This window comes from Dendropsophus ebraccatus, chromosome 10, assembly GCF_027789765.1.
Source record: "Dendropsophus ebraccatus isolate aDenEbr1 chromosome 10, aDenEbr1.pat, whole genome shotgun sequence".
NCBI lineage: Eukaryota > Metazoa > Chordata > Amphibia > Anura > Hylidae > Dendropsophus > Dendropsophus ebraccatus.
In genome coordinates this window covers 71411469-71433799 of record NC_091463.1, presented here as the reverse complement: position 1 = coordinate 71433799, position 22331 = coordinate 71411469, and the positions used below count along the sequence as shown (strand labels likewise).

Sequence of the window (22331 nt, the reverse complement as noted above, 5' to 3'; positions counted from 1 at the left end):
CCCCCGCCATGACAACATTAGACCTGGGGGGAAAAGGAGTTCTGGCGGGGATACTGGAGCCTGTGACACAACGCTTCGGAGGCATGGGGAAAGGTAAGCAGTGCTTATTTTTTATGTTCCCTTCCACCCCTGCCTGCTTGCAAATTCTTGTTTTCGACGAACTTCTCCTTTACAATCACCGCTAGTCAGCCCCACATCTTCCTATGGAAATGTATGGCAGACTATGATGAAATTAATGTGCTGCCCGAATGATTCAACTATTTTTTGTGAAGCCAGTCTGTTTGACTGATTGAACTTTGTAAAGGCTCTGCCGACGAACACCAATCTCACTGATCGGTTCTCGTTTGATTAAATTGGCCACGTTAGGTATCAACACTGTACTTGCAGCTCTAGCTATATACTGTGTGATGTCAAACATTTGCTTACGACCACGCTTTCTTTACACCATCTAGACTCAGCTGCTTAACACCGATTGTCAGAACCCCCTGATGAAGAAAGTCTTTGATATCTACTTGGCATTTCTAAAAAACGGCCAATCAGAGATCTGTTTGAAACATGTCTTTGCATCGCTCAGGGCCTTTATTAGCAAGGTAGGTTGTGTTTCTAACATATTGCACTGTTATTACTGTCATGTGTTATATAAACTATATAGCACTAAATGGTAAAAAAAGAGAAAAGGACAACATGTAAATTGATGTTTTGTCAGTTAGTACTCTGTTACCCTTTATCCAGCATTCTCTGTTACTCTTCATCCAGTATTCTCTGTTGCCCTTCATCCAGCATTCTCTGTTAACCTTCATCCAGCATTCTCTGTTACCCTTCATCCAGCATTCTCTGTTACCCTTCATCCAGTATTCTCTGTTGCCCTTCATCTGGCATTCTCTGTTGCCCTTCATCAGGCATATTCTCTGTTGCCCTTCATCAGGCATATTCTCTGTTGCCCTTCATCCAGCATTCTCTGTTGCCCTTCATCAGGCATATTCTCTGTTGCCCTTCATCAGGCATATTCTCTGTTGCCCTTCATCAGGCATATTCTCTGTTGCCCTTCATCAGGCATATTCTCTGTTGCCCTTCATCAGGCATTTTTGACCCTTGAATTCTCTCAGGTCCGGACTTCACTAATGATAATCAATATTCTACTTCCCCGGTTTATGACACGGTGGAGCCTTGCCATAGATCAATTTTTTAAATTTTATTATGACCATAAATTTTCAGTAGGATTGAGATATAGTCCTTTTGCTGGCAATGTCATGGAGTTTATATGTCTTTGCTGAAGACATTTTTTTTCTAGGATTAAAAGGTTATCTAGTATTAAAAAAAGAGTTGCTTTCTTCTGTGCCACACCTGTCCTCAGGTTGTGTGTAGTATTACAACACTCCCCAATTCAATTTAATGCAACCGAATTGCAAAACCACACCCGAAATTAGGACAAAATAATACTATTTTTGGAATAATGCAGCCATAATTCCTGATTTTGAGCATGCTCGAGGTTCGCTAATGTCTGGCAATGATCACCATCACTCTTGGCTCTTTATCTGTCATGCCTCTTATATCATAAATTATGGAGAAATGTGACTATTTCTTAAGGCATAGCCTTTAGGCTATGTTCACACTACGTAAGTTACGCAGAAATTCCTGCGGTACTTACGTAGTGCCGCAGGCTGAGGGAATATCGGACGTAGTGTATACACATTGTATACACTTTGCCCGGGATCCTTAGCAGCATCATAGAAAGCTGACTTGTCAGTTTTCTGTGGCCGCTATTTAGTGAATAGCAGCCGCAGAAAACCTGTCAGTGCACACAATGGAGCGAGCGGCTTGGCCGCTCGCTCCTTTGTGCGCAGTGAGGGGTTCTGATGCGGGTGCACATGGATGCGCCCGCATTAGAACTCAGCGGCGCTAAAGATCATCTGACCGGTACTGCAGTACCGTCTGGGATGATCTTTACTGAGAGCGGCTGTTCCATGACACGGCCGGGTCACGGAAAGGCGGGTCTCTTACAGCGTATGGACATGGCCTTTATACTGTTTCATTAGACCATCACTGGGGAAAAGTTACAGCATCATCACCAATTCCAGTGTAGATTGGTAAATATCACTTTCATCCCGTCATCCATGAGTGCTGTTCTTTAACCATCAAGGTGTTAGTGCATGTTTTTATTTGGTTTTTCTATATGAAAATGCCATTTCATCTAGATCCTCGGTCCTGACATAAACTTTTTGTTTGGTTGGACATTTTCAAGATGTATTAATTGAGTTTTCTATCCTGGTGCATTAAAGGGGTACTTCAGCAAAAAAAAAAATAATAATAATAATTCTAAACAACTGTTGTTTCCTATGAAAAAAAAAAAAAAATCTCACAACTTCCAGTACTTATCAGCTGCTGTATGTCCTACAGGAAGCGTTATATTCTTTCCAGTCTGGAGAGCAAGATATTTTTATGGGGATTTGCTACTGTTTTGGACAGTTCCTGTCACTGACAGAGGTGGCAGCAGAGAGCACTGTGTCAGATCGGAAAAATACACCACTTCTTGCAGGACATACAGCAGTCTAGAAGTACTGGAAGACTTGAGATTTTTTTATGGAAGTAAATTACAAATCTCTGGCACTTTCTGACACCGCTTGATTTGAAAGATTTTTTTTTTTCCGCTGGGGTAACGCTTTAATATCTGCCTTCGTCCTATTCTTCCTTCCTTGTTTTCCTATAGTAGCAGTGTTGTTGAAGATGTTTTAAAATTCCTTCAATTGTTTCAGTTGAGAACGCTATTGTTGGGGTTATGTTTGCTTTGAGTTAGCCAAGTCCCACCACATAGTAAGGCCTGTAAGCAATCTTCCATAACCACAAACTAATTTAGTATTTTCAGACATCTGGATTTGTTCAGAAATGCAAATTGCAGGATAATTTCGCCAATTATTCTTCTACTTGATCTGGGAAAACATATGCTATTTGCAGGGCCGTTTTAATACATTGGTGGGCCCAGTGCACAGCCCTCAAGAGTGGGCCCCCCCTTACCTTTCTGCACATTGTATAATGTACTGAATTTGCCCCCACACTGTATCAAGAGCCCCAATACATACAGTAGTTACCTTATAACACTATTTCCACCATTCAGTGATTACATATTACATAAAAACTGCACTAAACAAAACAGAAAGATATCACCATTGATACCATTACATAATACCGCCACACCATGACCCCTATCAGTACAAGCCTATAACAGAGTGAAGTTACATCCAGTGACTCACCGGGGGCGTCTTCTCCGATCAGAGTCTGTCACCTTTTCTTTTTCTCTCCATCCAGCCTGGGCCACCTTGAAGTCTTCTCCTGGCTGTGAATCTTCTCTCCAGAATCTGCCAGACAAATATTTTAGGCTCCAACACATACAGTAGTTAGGTCCCTTGTACCCCTATACAGTAGTTACACCCCTCTGTACCCCTACATAGTTACACCCCTCTGTGCCTCCATAGTTTTAAGGTGTCCCTGTAGTATATAGACCCTCATGTGCTCCTCCAGTTATATACAGCCCTCCTGTGCGCTCCCCCATTAGTATATAGCCCCCCTGTGCACTCTCCCCAGTAGTATATAGCCCCCTGTGCTCACCCACAATAGTATATAGCCCCCCTGTGCTCTCCCCCAATAGTATATAGCCCCCCTGTGCTCTCCCACAATAGTATATAGCCCCCCTGTGCTCTCCCACAATAGTATATAGCCCCCTGTGCTCTCCCCCAATAGTATATAGCCCCCCTGTGCTCTCCCACAATAGTATATAGCCCCCCTGTGCTCTCCCCCAATAGTATATAGCCCCCCTGTGCTCCCCCTCAATAGTATATAGCCCCCCTGTGCTCTCCATAATATATAGCCCCCTGTGCTCTCCCCCATAGTATATAGACCCCTGTGCTCCCCAATAGTATATAGCTCCCCTGTGCTCCCCAATAGTATATAGCCCCTGTGCTCCCCAATAGTATATAGCTAACCTGTGCTCCCCAATAGTATATAACCCCCTGTGCTCCCCCATAGTATATAGCCCCCTGTGCTCCCCCATAGTATATAGCCCCCTGTGCTCCCCAGTAGTATATAGCCCCCTGTGCTCCCCATAGTATATAGCTCCCCTGTGCTCCCCCATAGTATATAGCTCCCCTGTGCTCCCCCATAGTATATAGCCCCCTGTGCTCCCCCAAAGTATATAGCTCCCCTGTGCTCCCCCATAGTATATAGCTCCCCTGTGCTCCCCAATAGTATATAGCCCCCTGTGCTTCCCAATAGTATATAGCTCCCCTGTGCTCCCCAATAGTATATAGCTCCCCTGTGCTCCCCCATAGTGTATAGCCCCCTGTGCTCCCCCATAGTATATAGCTCCCCTGTGCTCCCCCATAGTATATAGCCCCCTGTGCTCCCCCATAGTATATAGCCCCCTGTGCTCCCCAATAGTATATAGCCCCCATTCTCCCCCATAGTGTATAGCCCCCTGTGCTCCCCCATAGTATATAGCTCCCCTGTGCTCCCCCATAGTATATAGCTCCCCTGTGCTCCCCCATAGTATATAGCCCCCTGTGCTCCCCCATAGTATATAGCCCCCGTGTGCTCCCCAATAGTATATAGCCCCCCTGTGCTCCCCCATAGTATATAGCTCCCCTGTGCTCCCCCATAGTATATAGCTCCCCTGTGCTCCCCCATAGTATATAGCCCCCTGTGCTCCCCCATAGTATATAGCCCCCCTGTGCTCCCCCATAGTATATAGCCCCCCTGTGCTCCCCCATAGTATATAGCTCCCCTGTGCTCCCCCATAGTATATAGCTCCCCTGTGCTCCCCCATAGTATATAGCCCCCTGTGCTCCCCCAAAGTATATAGCTCCCCTGTGCTCCCCCATAGTATATAGCTCCCCTGTGCTCCCCAATAGTATATAGCCCCCTGTGCTTCCCAATAGTATATAGCTCCCCTGTGCTCCCCAATAGTATATAGCTCCCCTGTGCTCCCCCATAGTGTATAGCCCCCTGTGCTCCCCCATAGTATATAGCTCCCCTGTGCTCCCCCATAGTATATAGCCCCCTGTGCTCCCCCATAGTATATAGCCCCCTGTGCTCCCCAATAGTATATAGCCCCCGTTCTCCCCCATAGTGTATAGCCCCCTGTGCTCCCCCATAGTATATAGCTCCCCTGTGCTCCCCCATAGTATATAGCCCCTTGTGCTCCCCCATAGTATATAGCCCCCTGTGCTCCCCCATAGTATATAGCCCCCTGTGCTCCCCCATAGTATATAGCTCCCCTGTGCTCCCCAATAGTATATAGCCCCCTGTGCTTCCCAATAGTATATAGCTCCCCTGTGCTCCCCAATAGTATATAGCTCCCCTGTGCTCCCCCATAGTGTATAGCCCCCTGTGCTCCCCCATAGTATATAGCTCCCCTGTGCTCCCCCATAGTATATAGCCCCCTGTGCTCCCCAATAGTATATAGCCCCCGTTCTCCCCCATAGTATATAGCCCCCTGTGCTCCCCAATAGTATATAGCCCCCGTTCTCCCCCATAGTATATAGCCCCCTGTGCTCCCCAATAGTATATAGCCCCCGTTCTCCCCCATAGTATATAGCCCCCCTGTGCTCCCTGATAGTATATAGCTCCCCCATAGTATATAGCTCCCCTGTGCTCCCCCATAGTATATAGCCCCCCTGTGCTCCCCAATAGTATATAGCCCCCGTTCTCCCCCATAGTATATAGCCCCACTGTGCTCCCCAATAGTATATAGCCCCCGTTCTCCCCCATAGTATATAGCCCCCTGTTCTCCCCCATAGTATATAGCCCCCTGTGCCCCCCCATAGTATATAGCTCCCCTGTGCTCCCCCATAGTATATAGCCCCCTGTGCCCCCCCATAGTATATAGCCCCCCCTGCTATATAACATTGAAAAAAACAAACACTTTTACTCACCTGGGTCCACGCGTTCCTCTTCTCTTCCCTCCTGTGGCCGCACTTCCTGCAGTCACAAGAGGCTGCACTCCCCTCACCCTCGCGCCGACGCTCCAGTGACGTCGGGCGCTAGAGGGAGAGCGCGGCCTCTTGTGACCGCAGGAAGTGCGGCCACAAGAGTGAGTGACTGACAGGGAGGGAGCCAATGGCTCTCTCTCTGTCAGTGTCGCTGCTGCTGCAGCGCTGAAGCGCCGCAGCAGCAGCGGACGGGGGCAGCGGCGGACGGGGGGGCCCTGCAGGGGGCGCCATGGAGGGGTAAGTAGATTACCCATCCATGGCGCTCCCCCCTGACAGGCTGGTGGCCGGAGCCCTGTGCGACCGCATTGGTCGCACATAGCAACGGCCGGCCTGCTCGGGGGGGGCCCCTTTAACCAGTGGGCCCGGTGCACGTGCACCATGTGCCCTCTGGTTAAAGCGGCCCTGGCTATTTGTAATAATTACTTTTCATTTCTTTATGGTATGTTTCTTGAAACCAGAACACAAAGAGCTTTCTTTGCATTAATCCCCTCAGTGTGTTAGCCCCGTCAGCGAGGAAAAACACTGCCCCAAAGATCCCATGAAATTCGGTTGCTGTTGTTTCCTCCCACTTTTTTTTTTAAAGAAATTAGGGAGAGATTCATCAAACATAGTGCAAAGTGAATCTGGCCCAGTTGCCCCTAACAACCAATCAGATTCCACTTTTCATTCCTCGCAGTCTTTTTGGAAAATGAAAGGTGGAATCTGATTGGTTGCTAGGGGCAACTAAGTTAGTGCTGATAGCTCTGGTAGCCCCTTACCAACGCTGCTCCTCCGATGCTTTAAATTCCAGCAGTTTTTGCTTAATTTAATCCTAATGTAAATTTGTTTGTTATAATCCTATGTAAATTTGTTTGTTATAAGCACTACGGGCATTCTTCCAAAGCACCGTACGCCCTGCCTGTATGCATAAGCAGGCCGGTCTTAAGTAGGCGTGAATATAGGAGGCAACAGGTGGAGCGTACGGGGCTCTGGGGGGGACATCTTGTCTCCATGGAATTTAAAAGTAATCTGTCAGTTCTGTACATTATAATACTCAGAGCTTCAGACAAGGGCAGATAGCTGACCGGGGGGGATTAATTATACCTGTAGTTTAGAAGATTTTTTTCCTTTGCAAAATTATAAAATCATATTTTCTTTCCATGCTGAACGGCACATCTTTTCCCTTCCCCATTTCTCCCTGCCATCCATGATTGATGTAAAGTGTTTGGCTTCCAACACTAAGATTTCTACATAATTCAGGGAAAGAATAAAGTATCAGCACTGCAGCTCAGAATGGCCTTTAGGACAGTTGAGCTTGGAAGGAAAACACAATTTTATAACTTTGCAAACAGCCATCAACTAAGAGACAGGTATCACTTATCCCTCTATCAGCTATTTGCCCTTGTCTGCAGCTCTGAGCTTACAGATTCCCTTTCAAATGAGATTAGGACCATTGTGTTATTTTATTCCCCTGTCCTTACTGCATGAAAGAAGCTGGAAAAGTGAAAACAATGTCCGTTATTTTTGAAACAACGACTGTTGTTCTCACAACAACGGCCATTGTTATGAAATACAGCCGTTGTTTTTACATAGTGTGAAGATAGCCTTATGGGAAAAATAGAAATAAATAAAGTGGAAAATGAAACACTTACATACCAGGGCAGATTTATTAATATTGGTACACTGTGCAAATAGTGTATTAATATATCTACCTCATGCCACACATGTAAAATTTCTGAACAGTTAGTCTGCCCTAAAATAGGCTTAAAGAGAACCTGTCATTATAACTAACTTTTGCCATGTCATCAGGCATGTCAAACGTTATTGATCGCAATGGGTCTTACTGCTGAGACCCACTGTGATATGAAGATACAGAAGTGCACCCGACTCCCCAGCCTGTTTATTATAGTTTATTAAGCTAAAGTGATGGAATTAGCAAGCAGCCAGGGAGTCGAGTGCACTGCTGCCACACTCTCTCCCCGATATCTTCGCATTGCAGTGGGTATCAACAGCAAAACCCTCTGTGATCAATAACTTTTGACATGCATGATGATGTGTCAGTTATTTGTAATGACAACAGGTACTCTTTAAGGGTGCGTTCACACCTACAGGATCTGCAGCAGATCTGCAGCAGATTTGATGGTGCAGATTTGATGCTGTGTTCAGTTATTTAAATGAAATCTGCTGCAGATCTGCTGCGGATCCGCAGCAGAAAATCAGCTGCAGATCCTGTAGGTGTGAACGCACCATAAAACAACACCAGGTTGGGACCTACTTAGAGTGGAAGAATATGTTATAAAAATAAATAAATATTATGAGAAAAAAAATATACTGTGGCACGAAAACCAAACTTATTAATGTTTAAACAAATATTGAGTCCTGCTGTATTGGTTCCATCCAGAGGCTAACTCTATAAGCATTCATGTCTTCATCCTGTCTTAATTTTATTTTCTGTCGATAAGTTTCCTTCAGCCTTCTTCAAAGGAAGAGTCAATATGTGTGCTGCGTTCTGCTATGAGGTCCTCAAGTGCTGCACATCCAAACTCAACTCCACCAGGAATGAAGCCTCTGCTGTTCTATATCTCCTTATGAGGAACAATTTTGAGTTTACCAAGAGGCGGACATTTCTTAGGACACATTTACAGGCAAGTGGTTTGACAACCATCATTGTCCATCTCATATTAAGTTATATTGATTGTATCAGATCCACACCAAAAGATTCATTATTGGCCATAAATCCCCTATAGAAATACAGAGCTATGGAGTAAACTAGATCTCTCTATTTAGCCTTCAAAGATAATGGTGAGCATATCCTTTTTGGTAAATGAGACCAAACCTTTGCAAATTTTTGTGGTTCTTAACACTTAAAGTTTTCAATGGGCAACCCTACGAGTGACATGCCGAATCTCTGGATTGGTCAGGGTCTGATTGCAAAATAGTGGCAGGAAAGCTTTTAAAGGATTTAGTTTTAAAGTGACCTTAGTCAGCTTTATTTATTACTTTTTTGAAATGGCAATTGGAACAAATCAAAAGTCACCAAATCAAATCAAAAGCAATCACCAAAAGTAAATAGTTCTGGGGAAAAAAAAAACATGAAAAAAAAAAAAATCTTTTAAATCTTCCAATTTATGTATTTCTTTGACAAATTTAGATAGAGCCTCTTCCATAGAAGTCTAAGAAATTAAAAGAAATGACCCAGTAAAATTAGCGTTAGCGACATCCTTATCAAAAACATAGATTGTGTTAGTAAATTGAACAAATGCTGAAACTGTAAAAACATTAAAAATAGATTGTCTGGGGAGCCCATAGGAGATAGCAGCGGTCTGCTGCCGCCGCTCCTGTTATGCAGAGCGACGGCAGCAGATTATTACTATTATAGTCGTTAGTCTTTCAACATGTTAAAAGACAACAATCAGCCGACATTGTGCATGTCGGCTGATCCTTGCCTTTTTATACACCAATAATCGGCCAAATATTTGCTTTGTGTAATAGGGCCTTAAGTCTTTTTGAACATTTTATTAGATGTCATGTAGCAACATGCCGATTATAAAAGCATATGAATATGTCTTTGTTATCTGTGGCACCCAGCTGTGTACCATCGGTGGGTAAATTTGTTCTACAAGCAAGATAGCACATTTGCCTTAACAATTGTTTAGGGCCATGACTGTTGTCTTAATAGCGTTTAGTATATACAAAGCATCACTAGTCCAAAAATAATATGTACCTCCCAGACTGAAGGAAACTGAACTACACAGACAGCAGTTACAATTCAATCTGACCCCAGATCTACTAATAGAAATGTTTGTACAAAGAAGTAGTTTTAGAGGTCAGTCCTTGCCTATTCCAGAAATAGGAGGTACACATTTGGTGATGGTTTTTCCGAACATTAGCAATGTCAACAAGGGGCAAAGGCATTCCCATGAGAGATCTATAAGAAAATTTAAGTAAATTAAGATACAACTGATAATAAAGAAACATATTAACGTTCCTTTTGCAGAATTACAGGGTAACATCAGTGTGAGGCCAAAATATTATTTTGAAGAATTAGTTTAATTTTCTTAAATAGTTTGCCTAGTAAATACTTGACTGTAGAAATGTAAAAGTGGTTATAGCATATTACAAACAGACTTAAAGGAATCTGTCAGCACCTGGGCCTTACCCGAGATGTTGACAGTGTGCTGTAGTTGGCAGTCTCCTAGTAGGCATGCACAATCGTGTGTCTCCTACTGTAATGAAGAGTCAAAGAGGAGTTGTGACTCAATGTTTACGCCACACTCTGGCACACCTCATGCCTCTCTGTTGCCCAGCCTTCTGCTCGCTCTTGCTGTCAGCCAGTGTCTCTTAGTGTTTACTTCAGTCATAAACTACCTACAGAGGACTGCTCTGCAATCAGATATAGTTGAATGGTAGAGCTGTGGTCTAGGGGTAAATAACTTGCCTAAAGGCCAACAACAGTTTTTATGATAGAAATGAAATAGTTATTTTTTTCTCATCATTGTATAAAACCTTATTTATAATTTCATTTCCATGAGGTGAATTGAACCAGAAAAAAAAACAGTTGCTGGTCTCTAGACAGGTGATTTACCCCTAGACCACAGCTTCAACACAGGCTAGGAGATTCAAGTATATCTGATTACAGATTAGTCCTCTGTTAGCAAATATTGACTGACAGCATGAGTGACCAGGAGGCCGGGCAGCATTGATTATTTATGAAGGAGAGGGAGGAGGAAGGAGTGGTGAGGTGTGCCAGAGTGCGCCACAAATGCTGAGCCACAACTCCTCTTTGACTCTTCATTACAGTAGGAGACCTGAGATTGCACATAATCGACTGTACGGACAAATTAGACACACCTGCACACCACTGGACTGTTACGCTACAGAAATACACATAATTGATTCCTGGCTTGTCTGCACTGGTTATTACAAAGATGTACAAATGACAGTGATCCTAAGTGCTGGGTTGTATGTTCTTATATGAAAAAAAGGCATGATAATATTATGTTTTTGCTATCATTCATTGCAGATCATAATTGCTGTAAGCCAGCTGATTGTTGATGTGGCTCTTAGTGGAGGATCCAGGTTCCAGGAATCACTTTCTATTATTAACAATTTTGCAAACAGTGACAGAGCAATGAAGGTATTTCTCAATTCAATTATTTAACGTGTTATTATTTTTGTAATTTGTAGTACTAGTGTTACATAATACTTGGCTGGACTATAGAAGAAATTTGTTAAGATTAATCCTAAGCTGTTTTAGACACAGGAGAAGATGGCTGCCTAGTGGATGCTGCTTTCGCACAACCTACTGTCAATGAAATCTCTTTCTAACTGTTATATTAGAAAATTTTTGTTTGGTTTGTAGAAAAAACGGCCCTAAAACGGCAAAAAAAAAAAAAATGATATGAGAACAACGAATTCTGATTTCCAAGAACTTGTTGTTTTGATCAGTCTCATATCCATTGTATTTAGAAAAAAAAACCCATTAATGCCTCTGATAAAGTCATAATCAAGAAGACATAATAAAAAAGTTGCAGGAACGTTGTCTCCGGTAGTTGTTATATTTACATAATGTTCATGTACATTTCATTCTTACTGTCTCCTAATGTCGCATCCGACAGTCAACAGCGTTTCCCTCAGAAGTGAAAGATCTGACAAAGAGAATCCGTACTGTTATCATGGCAACAGCTCAAATGAAAGAACACGAAAGAGATCCTGAAATGTTGGTAGATCTGCAGTATAGCTTGGCCAAGTCATATGCTAGCACACCTGAGCTTAGAAAGACCTGGCTGGAGAGTATGGCCAAGATCCACGTGAAAAATGGAGACTACTCAGAGGTGAGAGCCCTGTGCTGAACTAGTGCTCTGTGTGTTCATAAGTTGACTATGGGGCTATTTTGTAATTTGTCCCTGTGACTTCATTGTTTACTACTTCTCTTTCATAATTTGCCAATATGCGGTACAGAAAGCACATATATTGTGAAAGGGTCAGTATCTCAGTATTGAGAAATTACGTTATACTCTGGATCTCCATTATAGAAACCCAAATTGAGACAAGTGTGGCTGGATTTCATTACTTTACACTGCTGAAATGAGTAGGAAATACATTTCTATATTTTATTCTTTTCATTAGAAGTCATGCCTAGTTATCTTGATACTCATCTTATACCTACTGTATATTTGCATCACTTGTTTACTGGGTGAGATCTAAAATAGACAACTTGAAGTGGACCTGTCATTAGAGTCTTGCTACCTAAAAAAGCAATGTACAATAGGGCTTTGTACCCTGTATAAGGAGGTATAACTCTTATTACAATTTGTCGCTCCAGCACTGAGATATACACTTTAGGAATGTATTCGAATTTGAAGATAAAGCCCAAGGAGTGTTCCCCTGGGTTGCAAAACCACAATTTAGATTCACAGGCCCAGTGTTGCTGCGCTTTCGCAGCCCAGTGGAATGTTATTTAGGCTTTATCTCTTAATTTGCATAAAACCGATACCAGCATCGGAGTGACGAATTGATATAAGAGTTATATATCCTGATATAGTTTAAGAATCCCTATTGTTCAATGTCACCCCCCCCCCCCCTTACTCTTGCTAGGCAAGGCTTCACAGCAGTTGAGCCTCTTCTTCCTGCTGGGAAGAGGGACCAAGTTTCACGAAGCCTTTGCCTAGGTGACATTGCCCAACAAAGAAATTAAGAGAATTTTATCACTGTCCACCAATGAAATAAAGAGTTTTATACATGTTTATATCAAATGTGCAGCATCTAAGCTTGTAGATGGTGTGGAGAGCCGTAGAGAGTAAGGAGGGTGATAATATCACTCTAAAAAAAAAAAAAACACTATATGATGCTGACTTGATTTATACATACCTCCCAACTTTTGCAAAGAGTAAAGAGGGACATGTGCGCCGCGGTCCCCATAGCCACGCCCCCATAGCAACCCTCTATCGCCACGCCCCCAATCCCCCACATTGTGCCCCACATAGTATCCAATGCCCCATATAGAGCCCCAAATAGTAGCCTATGCCCCCATATAGTGCCCCACATAGTAGCCAATGCCCCCATATAGTGCCCCACATAGTAGCCAATCCCCATATAGTGCCCCACATAGTAGCCAATGCCACCATATAGTGCCCCACATAGTAGCCAATGCCACCATATAGTGCCCCACATAGTAGCCAATGCCACCATATAGTGCCCCACATAGTAGCCAATCCCCATATAGTGCCCCACATAGTAGCCAATCCCCATATAGTACCCAACATAGTAGCCAATCCCCCCATATAGTAGTCAATCCCTATTTAGTGCCCCACATAGTAGCCAATTCCCATATAGTGCCCCACATAGTAGCCAATCCCTCCATAGAGTGCCCCACATAGTAGCCAATCCCCCATAGAGTGCCTCACATAGTAGCCAATCCCCCCATATAGCACCCCACATAGTAGCCAATGCCCCATATAGTGCCCACATAGTATCCAATGCCCCCATATAGTGCCCCACATAGTAGCCCATCCCCATAGAGTGACCCACATAGTAGCCAATGCCCCATATAGTGCCCACATAGTAGCCAATGCCCCCATATATGCCCCACATAGTAGCCAATCCCTCATAGAGTGTCCCACATAGTAGCCAATGCCCCATAGAGTGTCCCACATAGTAGCCAATGCCCCATATAGTGCCCACATAGTAGCCAATGCCCCCATATATGCCCCACATAGTAGCCAATCCCCCATATAGTGCCCACATAGTAGCCAATGCCCCCAAATATGCCCCACATAGTAGCCAATGCCCCCATATAGTGCCCCACATAGTAGCCAATGCCCCCCATATAGTGCCCACATAGTAGCCAATGCCCCCAAATATGCCCCACATAGTATCCAATGTCCCTCATAGTAGCCAATCCCCCATATATGCCCCACATAGTAGCCAATTCCCCCATATATGCCCCACATAGTAGCCAATGCCCCCCATATAGTGTCCCACATATTATCCAATCCCCAATATAGTGCCCCACATAGTATCCAATCCCCAATATAGTGCCCCCCATAGTAGCCAATCCCCCATATAGTGCCTCCCATAGTAGCCAATGCCCCCATATAGCGTCCGACAGAGTAGCCAATCCCCCCATTAGTGTGGCCCCAGCGAAAAAAAAACAATAAACCAGTAACTCACCTGTCCTCCAGTCCCAGCAGCTCCTCTCCCGGCAGAGCGCGCACTCCCGTCATCCTCCGGGGCGGGCAGCGGGGTATACAGACACTGGCTGTACCGGAAGTGATTCATGATGGAGGCTGCAGGTCACTTCCGGCACAGTCAGTGTCTGTATACCCCACTGCCCGCCCCGGAGGATGACGGGAGTGCGCGCTCTGCCGGGAGAGGAGCTGCTGTGACCGGAGGACAGGTGAGTTACTGGTTTATTGGGTTTTTTTTCGCTGGGGCCACATATAATGCGGGACACGGGGGGCCGTTTCGGGACCGCGGGACAGCACCCCGAAAACGGGACTGTCCCGCGGAATCCGGGACAGTTGGGAGGTATGTTTATATGATGCTGACTTGTGCTGAACAATGCCACAAGTAGAGGAGCAGGCAGACTTGCTGTGTGGGGAGATAGTTTGCTGTGTAGAGAAATGCTCTGCAGCAGCTTAGTACAGGGAACTGGCACACACACACACACACACACACACACATACAACATGCACAATTCGATCTGTGATTAATTATGTCTCTGATCTCCGGATCGGAGGAGGTTCCTGCAGTCAGAGAAACTTGTTCTCTCCTGTCTTGCACATAAGGGAAGATACCCCTTTAAGAGGTCATGGTAAATCAGCTTCATTGTTTACTCATGTAAACATAGCTTACTGAGGCTTAGCTGCTTTCAGGCACAGACACAATTATTCCTCACACCCAGTCATCATGCACTAATGCATTTTCCATCACATCAAAATAGAATGTACAAACTGGACCTGCAGTAACCACTGAGCTACAGCAAGAAAGTACAGTATTCTACTCTAACTTCTTTATAACGTGACCCTAATAGGTTATAGTATATACAGTAGGTTGTAGCATAGGCACCTATAACTATAGACTATGAATTCCTAACCAATAGTAGGTAAAGGATTATTACAATAGGTATGCAGTATAAAGGTTCCTTTCTTGTGTTGTATGCATGTACAATATAACTTAGAGCCAGTCTAGAACTTCAGGTTGGGATACCCAAGATGAAGCTTATTCCCCAGGGACAAGTTTGCTTCTTTGCCTCCATTGGTCAGTATTGTTATATACAATCATGCGGATTAGGATCTGTTCTCATGGGTCAGGAAGACAGAAATGTATATCTAAACCTAATTGTGTAAATGAAACTAGAAGTGACCAGAAAATGACATCATTTTTCTTTTCCTAGGCTGCAATGTGTTGCATCCATGTAGCTGCACTAGTTGCTGAATTTCTGTACAGAAAAAGTAAGTTTTGCCTGAGTGGAATTAGACGGTGTGTGCAGCTAGTGTGTATTATTATCTATCATGAAATTATTTGACCTGTTAATCTATCATATACGTTAGTCTGTTATGTTTGGGCTTAGATAGTGCTGTGTCACATAGCATATTCTTAAAGTCACTGCATATGTTACACCCCCCCACACACACACACCTGCCATCCATAGTAAATTGGCCGCCAGCACTGTGCCAGTCTGTTCAGTTAAGTGCACATTCACCAACACCGGCTGGTTCATGGCATATCATTAGGGATTAGGTGCTGTGCTGTGATTGGACATTGTGTGCACTAGTTTCAAACAGCCCAGCTCTGGACCTACCTGTTGACTTGGAGTGAATGAGATATAGCTAGATTCTCAAGCCCCTATTACACGGGGCGATGTGGAGAGCAAGCTCCTCGTTCCCCCACCTGCTGGCTACACACGCCGAAAGCGAGAAAGGAGAAGGAGTAGGGGGGGGGACAGGGAACTGCGGGGGAGCTGCCCATGGGATCGTCAGATCGTCCGGTGAGCCCATAGGAGACAACTCCTATTATACGGTGTAAGGGCAGCTGATCGTTGACTGGCTGATCGTTACAGTTTAAGGCTGGGTTCACACTATGTATATTTCAGGCAGTATTTGGTCCTCATGTCAGGTCCTCATAGCAACCAAAACCAGGAGTGGATTGAAAACACAGAAAGGATCTGTTCACACAATGTTGAAATTGAGTGGATGGCCGCCATATAACAGTAAATAACGGCCATTATTTCAATATAACAGCCGTTGTTTTAAAATAACAGCAAATATTTGCCATTAAATGACGGCCATCAACTCAATTTCAACATTGTGTGAACAGAGCCTTTCTGTGTTTTCAATCCACTCCTGGTTTTGGTTGCTATACAGCCTCACAAATACAGCCTCAAATATACATAGTGTGAACCCAGCCTTAGCCTGTTGAATGACAATGATAATCATTGTCTTTTATTACAAGAAGCGCTCATTGGCCGTAATGGCCGATATCGGCAGAATACGGACGATAATCGCTTTGTGTAATAGGGCCTTCACAGTCTCATTACAAGCTGTGAAAGCACTAATATCACCTTGTCCCAACTCTAAATTATTAATTGGAAAAACATGCAAGTTTGTTTTTTTTTATATATATTTTGAAACATCTGGTAAGCTTTAAGTGCAAGGGACTTCTTGTGTGCCATATGCATACCAAACTACATCCATATTTTGGCACATAATTTGGGATGTATATGCCCCAAATATGATCTCCTTCAGTGGGTATAATATAGGCCGGGATGGGTGATCTTCGCTCTGTTGAGATTAGGCTCCTGGGCAGGGACCTCTTTGGAAAGCTTTGCATAGACTTCTTCCTTGATACATACGGGGGCGCCAGCGATAGACATTTCACATGGTAGCTATCTTGTGTATTAAATAATTCTAATTACTATTTTTTTTTTCCTTTTTGTTCAGAACTCTTTCACAGCGGCTGTTCTGTATTTAAAAAGATTACACCCAATATTGATGAGGAGGCGGCCATGAAAGAAGATGCTGGCATATTGGATGTCTACTACAGCGAGGTAACACGACGCTGCTTCCTTTTTTGTGGTGTTAATCATCAGACATATATAAATTTAGCATTGGAATGAGAAGTTGTGGTATGGAGGGAAAGCACTAAGTCCCAATTTATTCAAACCATTAGATACATAGATACATAGTATCGCACACATGATATTAATGTGGCTCTTTTTTTTTGTTCCGTGAACTCATGTCTAAACTAATGAAATAACAATCCAGCCGCACTTTCCATTGCGCAATGGTCAATTCAAAAGAAATTAAGTTTATCCAGTACCGGCTGGGATAAACTTCACCAACAGTGGCCGTTATGTGACAAGGCCGGGTCACAGAACGGCCGATGTCATACGTTGTGTGAACATGGCCTTAACGTGAAGTGTGGGGCATGTAAAATGATGCATAATTAGGCTATGGGGTGGAGACTGAGCTGTGACTAGACATGGTCCTCTATCTGTAATCATGCTCCGCATTCATGAATGACCGGCAAAGAGGCCACTATGTCTCAGCAGTGTATGGCATGGAAGCATTTTTGCCTGCCAATAGTGCAAGCAGAGCATGATTACAGGCAAGGTCGTTTCTAGGTAATTTTGAGTGAAGTGAGGGGGAGTTGTTGCAAGGAAGAAGCAGTGTGTGTGTATTATGGTATAAAGCAGTGGCTACCCAACCTTTTTCAACTTGAGGCAAAGAAAAGTCATTTAATCACTCACATGTGACGTCTTCTTGGACCTGAGGCGTCACTTTCCTTTCCATCCGGCCTAGACCTTCAGGAAGACTTCTTGCAGCTACAATTCATGTGTTATGAACCTACCAGATAAATATCTTAGGCTCTGCACTTTTCCAGCAACTCCCATCCACTTTTTTTGTGTCATGTGCAGTAAAGTCAGTAGGTATGTGGGTTGCACCCTGTATATAAGATGTCCTGCTGTGCCCCCATATAGTAATAATGTTCCCTGGCTTGCTGTGCCCCCATATAGTTGTTATGTCCCCTTCTGTGCCTCCATATAGTAGTAATGTCCTTTGCTGTGCCCCATATAGTAATAATGCCCCATGATGTGTCTCCATATAGTAATAATGTCCCCTGCTGTACCCCCTTTGCTTTGTCCCCATTGTAATAATCCCCTCTGTGCAGTGTGCCCCATAGTAATAATGTCCTGTATCCCCATAGTACTAATGCCCCCGTGCTGCCCCCATAGTAATAATGCCCTATGTGCTCTGTTCCATAGTAATAATGCCCCCTGGCTCTGCCCCATAGTAATAATCCCCCTATACTCTGCCCCCTATACTCTGCCCCCTAGCTGTTGGCGCCCCGTACGGTAGCCCGGACGCACGGCACTAGAAACGGCCCTGATTACAGGCAGAGAGCCATGGCTAGTCCCCACAACATTGTCTACTTAGACATCATTTGCATATTTTGCAAGTGTGTAATATACTTCATGGTGGCTATTCAGATATATTGTGAGCGCTTTATGATGTCCAGATGCCCAGATACATAATAAGGGAAAGGGTTGTCTCCCTGATGAACAACAACTTGATTCAGAAAACAATAGCATAGTGTCATATTAGATTCCTGTGTCAAAGTAGTCTAAGAGGGACATTTACTACTGAGTCTAAGGGTCCTATTAGACGGGCCAATCAATACTGTAAACAAATGCCAATCTACTAGATCGTTTACCAATAATCGTTTAGCAAGGGCTGCACAGACATCAATAGCAATGTCCGTGCAGCCTTTGCCCAAAAAGTTTACATTACCTGTCCACACTCCCGTTGTTCTGCACTCTATATGCGTCCCAGCACCATGTTCAGCAGCTTAAGCGCAGCCTGTTTAAGCTGAGAGGCCGCTCAGCCACTGACCGGGACCACTGCGGCCAGCGGTTTGTTAGCCCAGACAGACCGAGAATGCAGCGCACAGGACCAGGGAGGAAGCAGAGCATAGGAGAACTTAGGAATGCAGACAGGTAATGTAAACTGTTTGTGGAATCGTTATCCGACGGCTGCACATCACAATTACACGTAGCGATGCATAGTCAACGCACAATAATTGTAGGTCAGGGCCTAAAGAAACAATCAGCCGATGATTGTTTCATCGACTAATCGCTCTCTCTATTACACGGAGCAATAATCGGCCAAATCGGATTGTTGCTCTGTGTAATAGGGCTGTAAAACTGTAATTTTTTCTACATCAGTGCTTCTCAAACTGTGAAGCAGCCCTCACCAGTAAGGCGACCCCTAGTTGTTGGTGAGGCGCAGCTGGGGTGGGAGCTTTCACAAAACTGACTATAAGCTGCACAATCCTTTCCCTGACTGTAACAATCTCTAGTTATGGAACATAGTTGGCTCATTCTACACTTATTTAAAGGACAACTCCCACAAAAATTTTTTTTTGCTCATTTAACACACATTACAAAGTTATATAACTTTGTAATGTGGTTAAATACCCGGCCTGGCCCCCTTCCCCCACTTTCGGACCCCCGACCCACCACCCCGGAAGTTAAAGAATGTATACATTACCTATTACGATCGTCACGGTCCTCTTCTCCGTGGCGGCATCTGGTGACGACGACGTCAGAGCCGAGGGGCGGTCCGGGTCTTCTTCCTCCTCGGCGTCTTCATGCAAAGTGAATGGGGATGAAAAGGCTGCTGGTGCACATGCGCACCAGCAGCCTTTTCATTGGCTGGAGCGCATCACATGGCTTCCAGCTTGCTCAGCCCTGATTGGCTGAGCTTGCTGGAAGCCATGTGATGCGCTCCAGCCAATGAAAAGGCTGCCGGTGCGCAAGCGCACTGGCAGCCTTTTCCATCCCCTGGACCCGGAAGTCGGAGACATCGCTGGATGGCGGACGGCGGCGACGGAGAGGCGGACGGCGGGCGAATCGAGTGGCGATCGTCACCGGAGAGATGGTGAGTATGGTGTCTGTGTGTGTCTGTGTTTTTTTTTTTTTGGGGTCCCGCGGGAGTTGTCCTTTAATTTTATACAGAGATTAGAAGACACATGGAGGGTAGACTAAGCAATAGTTTTTATATTTCCATGGACTTCAATCACAGATGATGAGGCCCTGGCATCCTCTTGGTCAGTCTGGTGAGGCCCAGGCATCATTTTGTTTGTCGGGTGAGGCTCCAGTAGAAAGAGTTTGAGAAGCTCTGTTCTACAGAGTATTTATTTGTTTTTTCAACCAGCCAAATAGGACCAATTTAACAAATATTCTTCAATTTGTGATAAAAATAATTTCAGAATATTCGCAAAGAATTGTGTAAAATTTCACCTGCTACCGACCAGACTGTTTTGAATATTCAAAACAGGCAGATTGAATGCACAATGCCTTAAAAAAATTTACCCGTCGACTGGTGCATGAATAGAACTTAGTCCTAAAAAATGGGTGCAAAAATCATATAATCAACCAAAAATAAGTACAAACTCCTTGATTATTGTTCTGAGTGGTCAAAACTTTTGTTTTCTTATGAGTAAAAAGCAAGCCCATCGATTAAGAGAAAAAACAAGGAATTTATATAAACCATTTCATATCTGTGTGACACGTTCTCCAGTCAGAATTTCATTGAAAGGACAATGAGCTAGACATCAGTGTTGTCTCCACCAAGAGCTAAAACTTGAGGTCACCTTTAAGGAGCTCCAGTGTAATCCGGCTCAGTTTTTATTTATTCACTATTTTAGCAGCAGAGTTTAGATAACAGGTCTAATGTTCCTTGTGAGTTTCTGGGCAGCTCTCCTAAGCTGTCTATAACAAGCAGCTGTGTATGCTGTACTCTTAGCCAGTACTAAACACAGTCAGGTGCCAATGAATAAAACATCACCTCAAATCTTAGCTGTTTAATAAATTAGGAGGCTGTTACTGTACAACAAACCATTGGGGAATTCATTGCCTGGCTGTGGAATAGCCTACTTGTATTGGCATGCACATCTCATGTATTTAAAGGGTAAGGATGTGTTTACACACAAAGATTTATCTGACAGATTTTGGAAGCCAAAGCCAGGAATGGATTTGAAAAGAGGATAGATCTCAGTCTTTCCCTTATGACCTGATCCCTGTTAAGAGTCTGTTCCAGGTTTTGGCTTCAAAGATTTGTCGGATAAATCTGTCTGTGTAAACGCACCATAAGTCCACCTTTGTTTTGGTGGAAGGTCATGATTGACTTTGGGATGTGTGACTGACAATGGTGATGTTAAAGGGGTAGTGCGGCGCTAAGAAATTATTCACAGAATAACACACATTACAAAGTTATACAACTTTGTAATGTATGTTATGTCTGTGAATGGCCCCCTTCCCCGTGTCCCACCACCCCCACCGACCAGGAAGTGTGGTGCATTATACATTACCTGATCCGTGTCGAGGGCCGTCCACCATCTTGTGCCAAACGTCATCTTTGGACGAACGGCCGAGTCGCTGCCGCCCGTCCCCCCTCAGCCAATCGCGGCTGATGACGCGGCCGCAGTTATGCTCAGCCAATCGCAGCTGAGCATCGGATGACGCTGCAGAGGGCGGCCGGCATTTGGGACAGTCGAAGCTGTTGGCCATCAGCCCGAAGGAGACGCTGCACTCGCTGAAGATCGGAGACGGGTGTCGGCACGTGACAGGTGAGTATAGCGCACCACACTTCCGGGTACACGGGTGGGGGTGGTGGGACACGGGGAAGGGGGCCATTCACAGACATAACATACATTACAAAGTTGTATAACTTTGTAATGTGTGTTAGTCTGAATAATTTTTTACCGCCGCACTACCCCTTTAAAGGGGTATTCCAGAAAAAAATCATTTGTCCCCTATCCGTCGCTCCATAGGAATGAACAGAGCCGCGGGTGGCGTGCCGTACCTGCTGCTCCATATTCATAACAGAGGCGGCATGGCCCGATACAGAGATCGGCGGGGGGGTACAGAGGTCAGATGCCCCTCGACCTCCTACTTTTCCCCTATCCTGTGATTAAGGGAAAAGTGATTTTTTTTCCTGGATAACCTCTTTAATGGCTCTTCTTAAAATGATCAAGCGATTGTGTGTGTCCCTGCCTGCACGATCATTGAGTAGTTCAAAGGCCCTTTAAATTAGTGCCAATCAACAAGATCATGATGCAGCTGTTTGCCCCTCTTAATAGGGCCATACTCGGATATTTATGGTCCTTTTAGACGGAACAATTATCGTTGAAATTTGAACAATAACGATTGCAATTGAACGATAATCGTACGTGTAAACGCAGCGAACGATCAAGCGACAAGCAAGAAATTGTTCATTTTGATCTTTCAACAAGTTCTCAAATTGTCGTTGATCGTTCGCAAAAAAATCACAGATCGTTCCGTGTAAACATTCTTTCAACGATTTC

At 44.3% G+C, this 22331-nt stretch overlaps 1 protein-coding gene across 3 annotated transcripts in view; it reads left to right on the top strand.

Annotated features, from left to right (window-relative positions):
- The window catches only part of DOCK11 (dedicator of cytokinesis 11), a 199678-nt gene that overhangs the window by 118636 nt on the left and 58711 nt on the right, over nt 1-22331 (top strand). For all 3 annotated transcript variants that reach the window (XM_069943237.1, XM_069943236.1, XM_069943239.1), the window contains 6 exons: nt 453-590; nt 8423-8605; nt 10984-11097; nt 11579-11794; nt 15358-15415; nt 16904-17010. In XM_069943237.1, coding sequence (XP_069799338.1) covers nt 453-590; nt 8423-8605; nt 10984-11097; nt 11579-11794; nt 15358-15415; nt 16904-17010 — 816 coding nt within the window. The remainder of the gene's footprint in view (nt 1-452; nt 591-8422; nt 8606-10983; nt 11098-11578; nt 11795-15357; nt 15416-16903; nt 17011-22331) is intronic.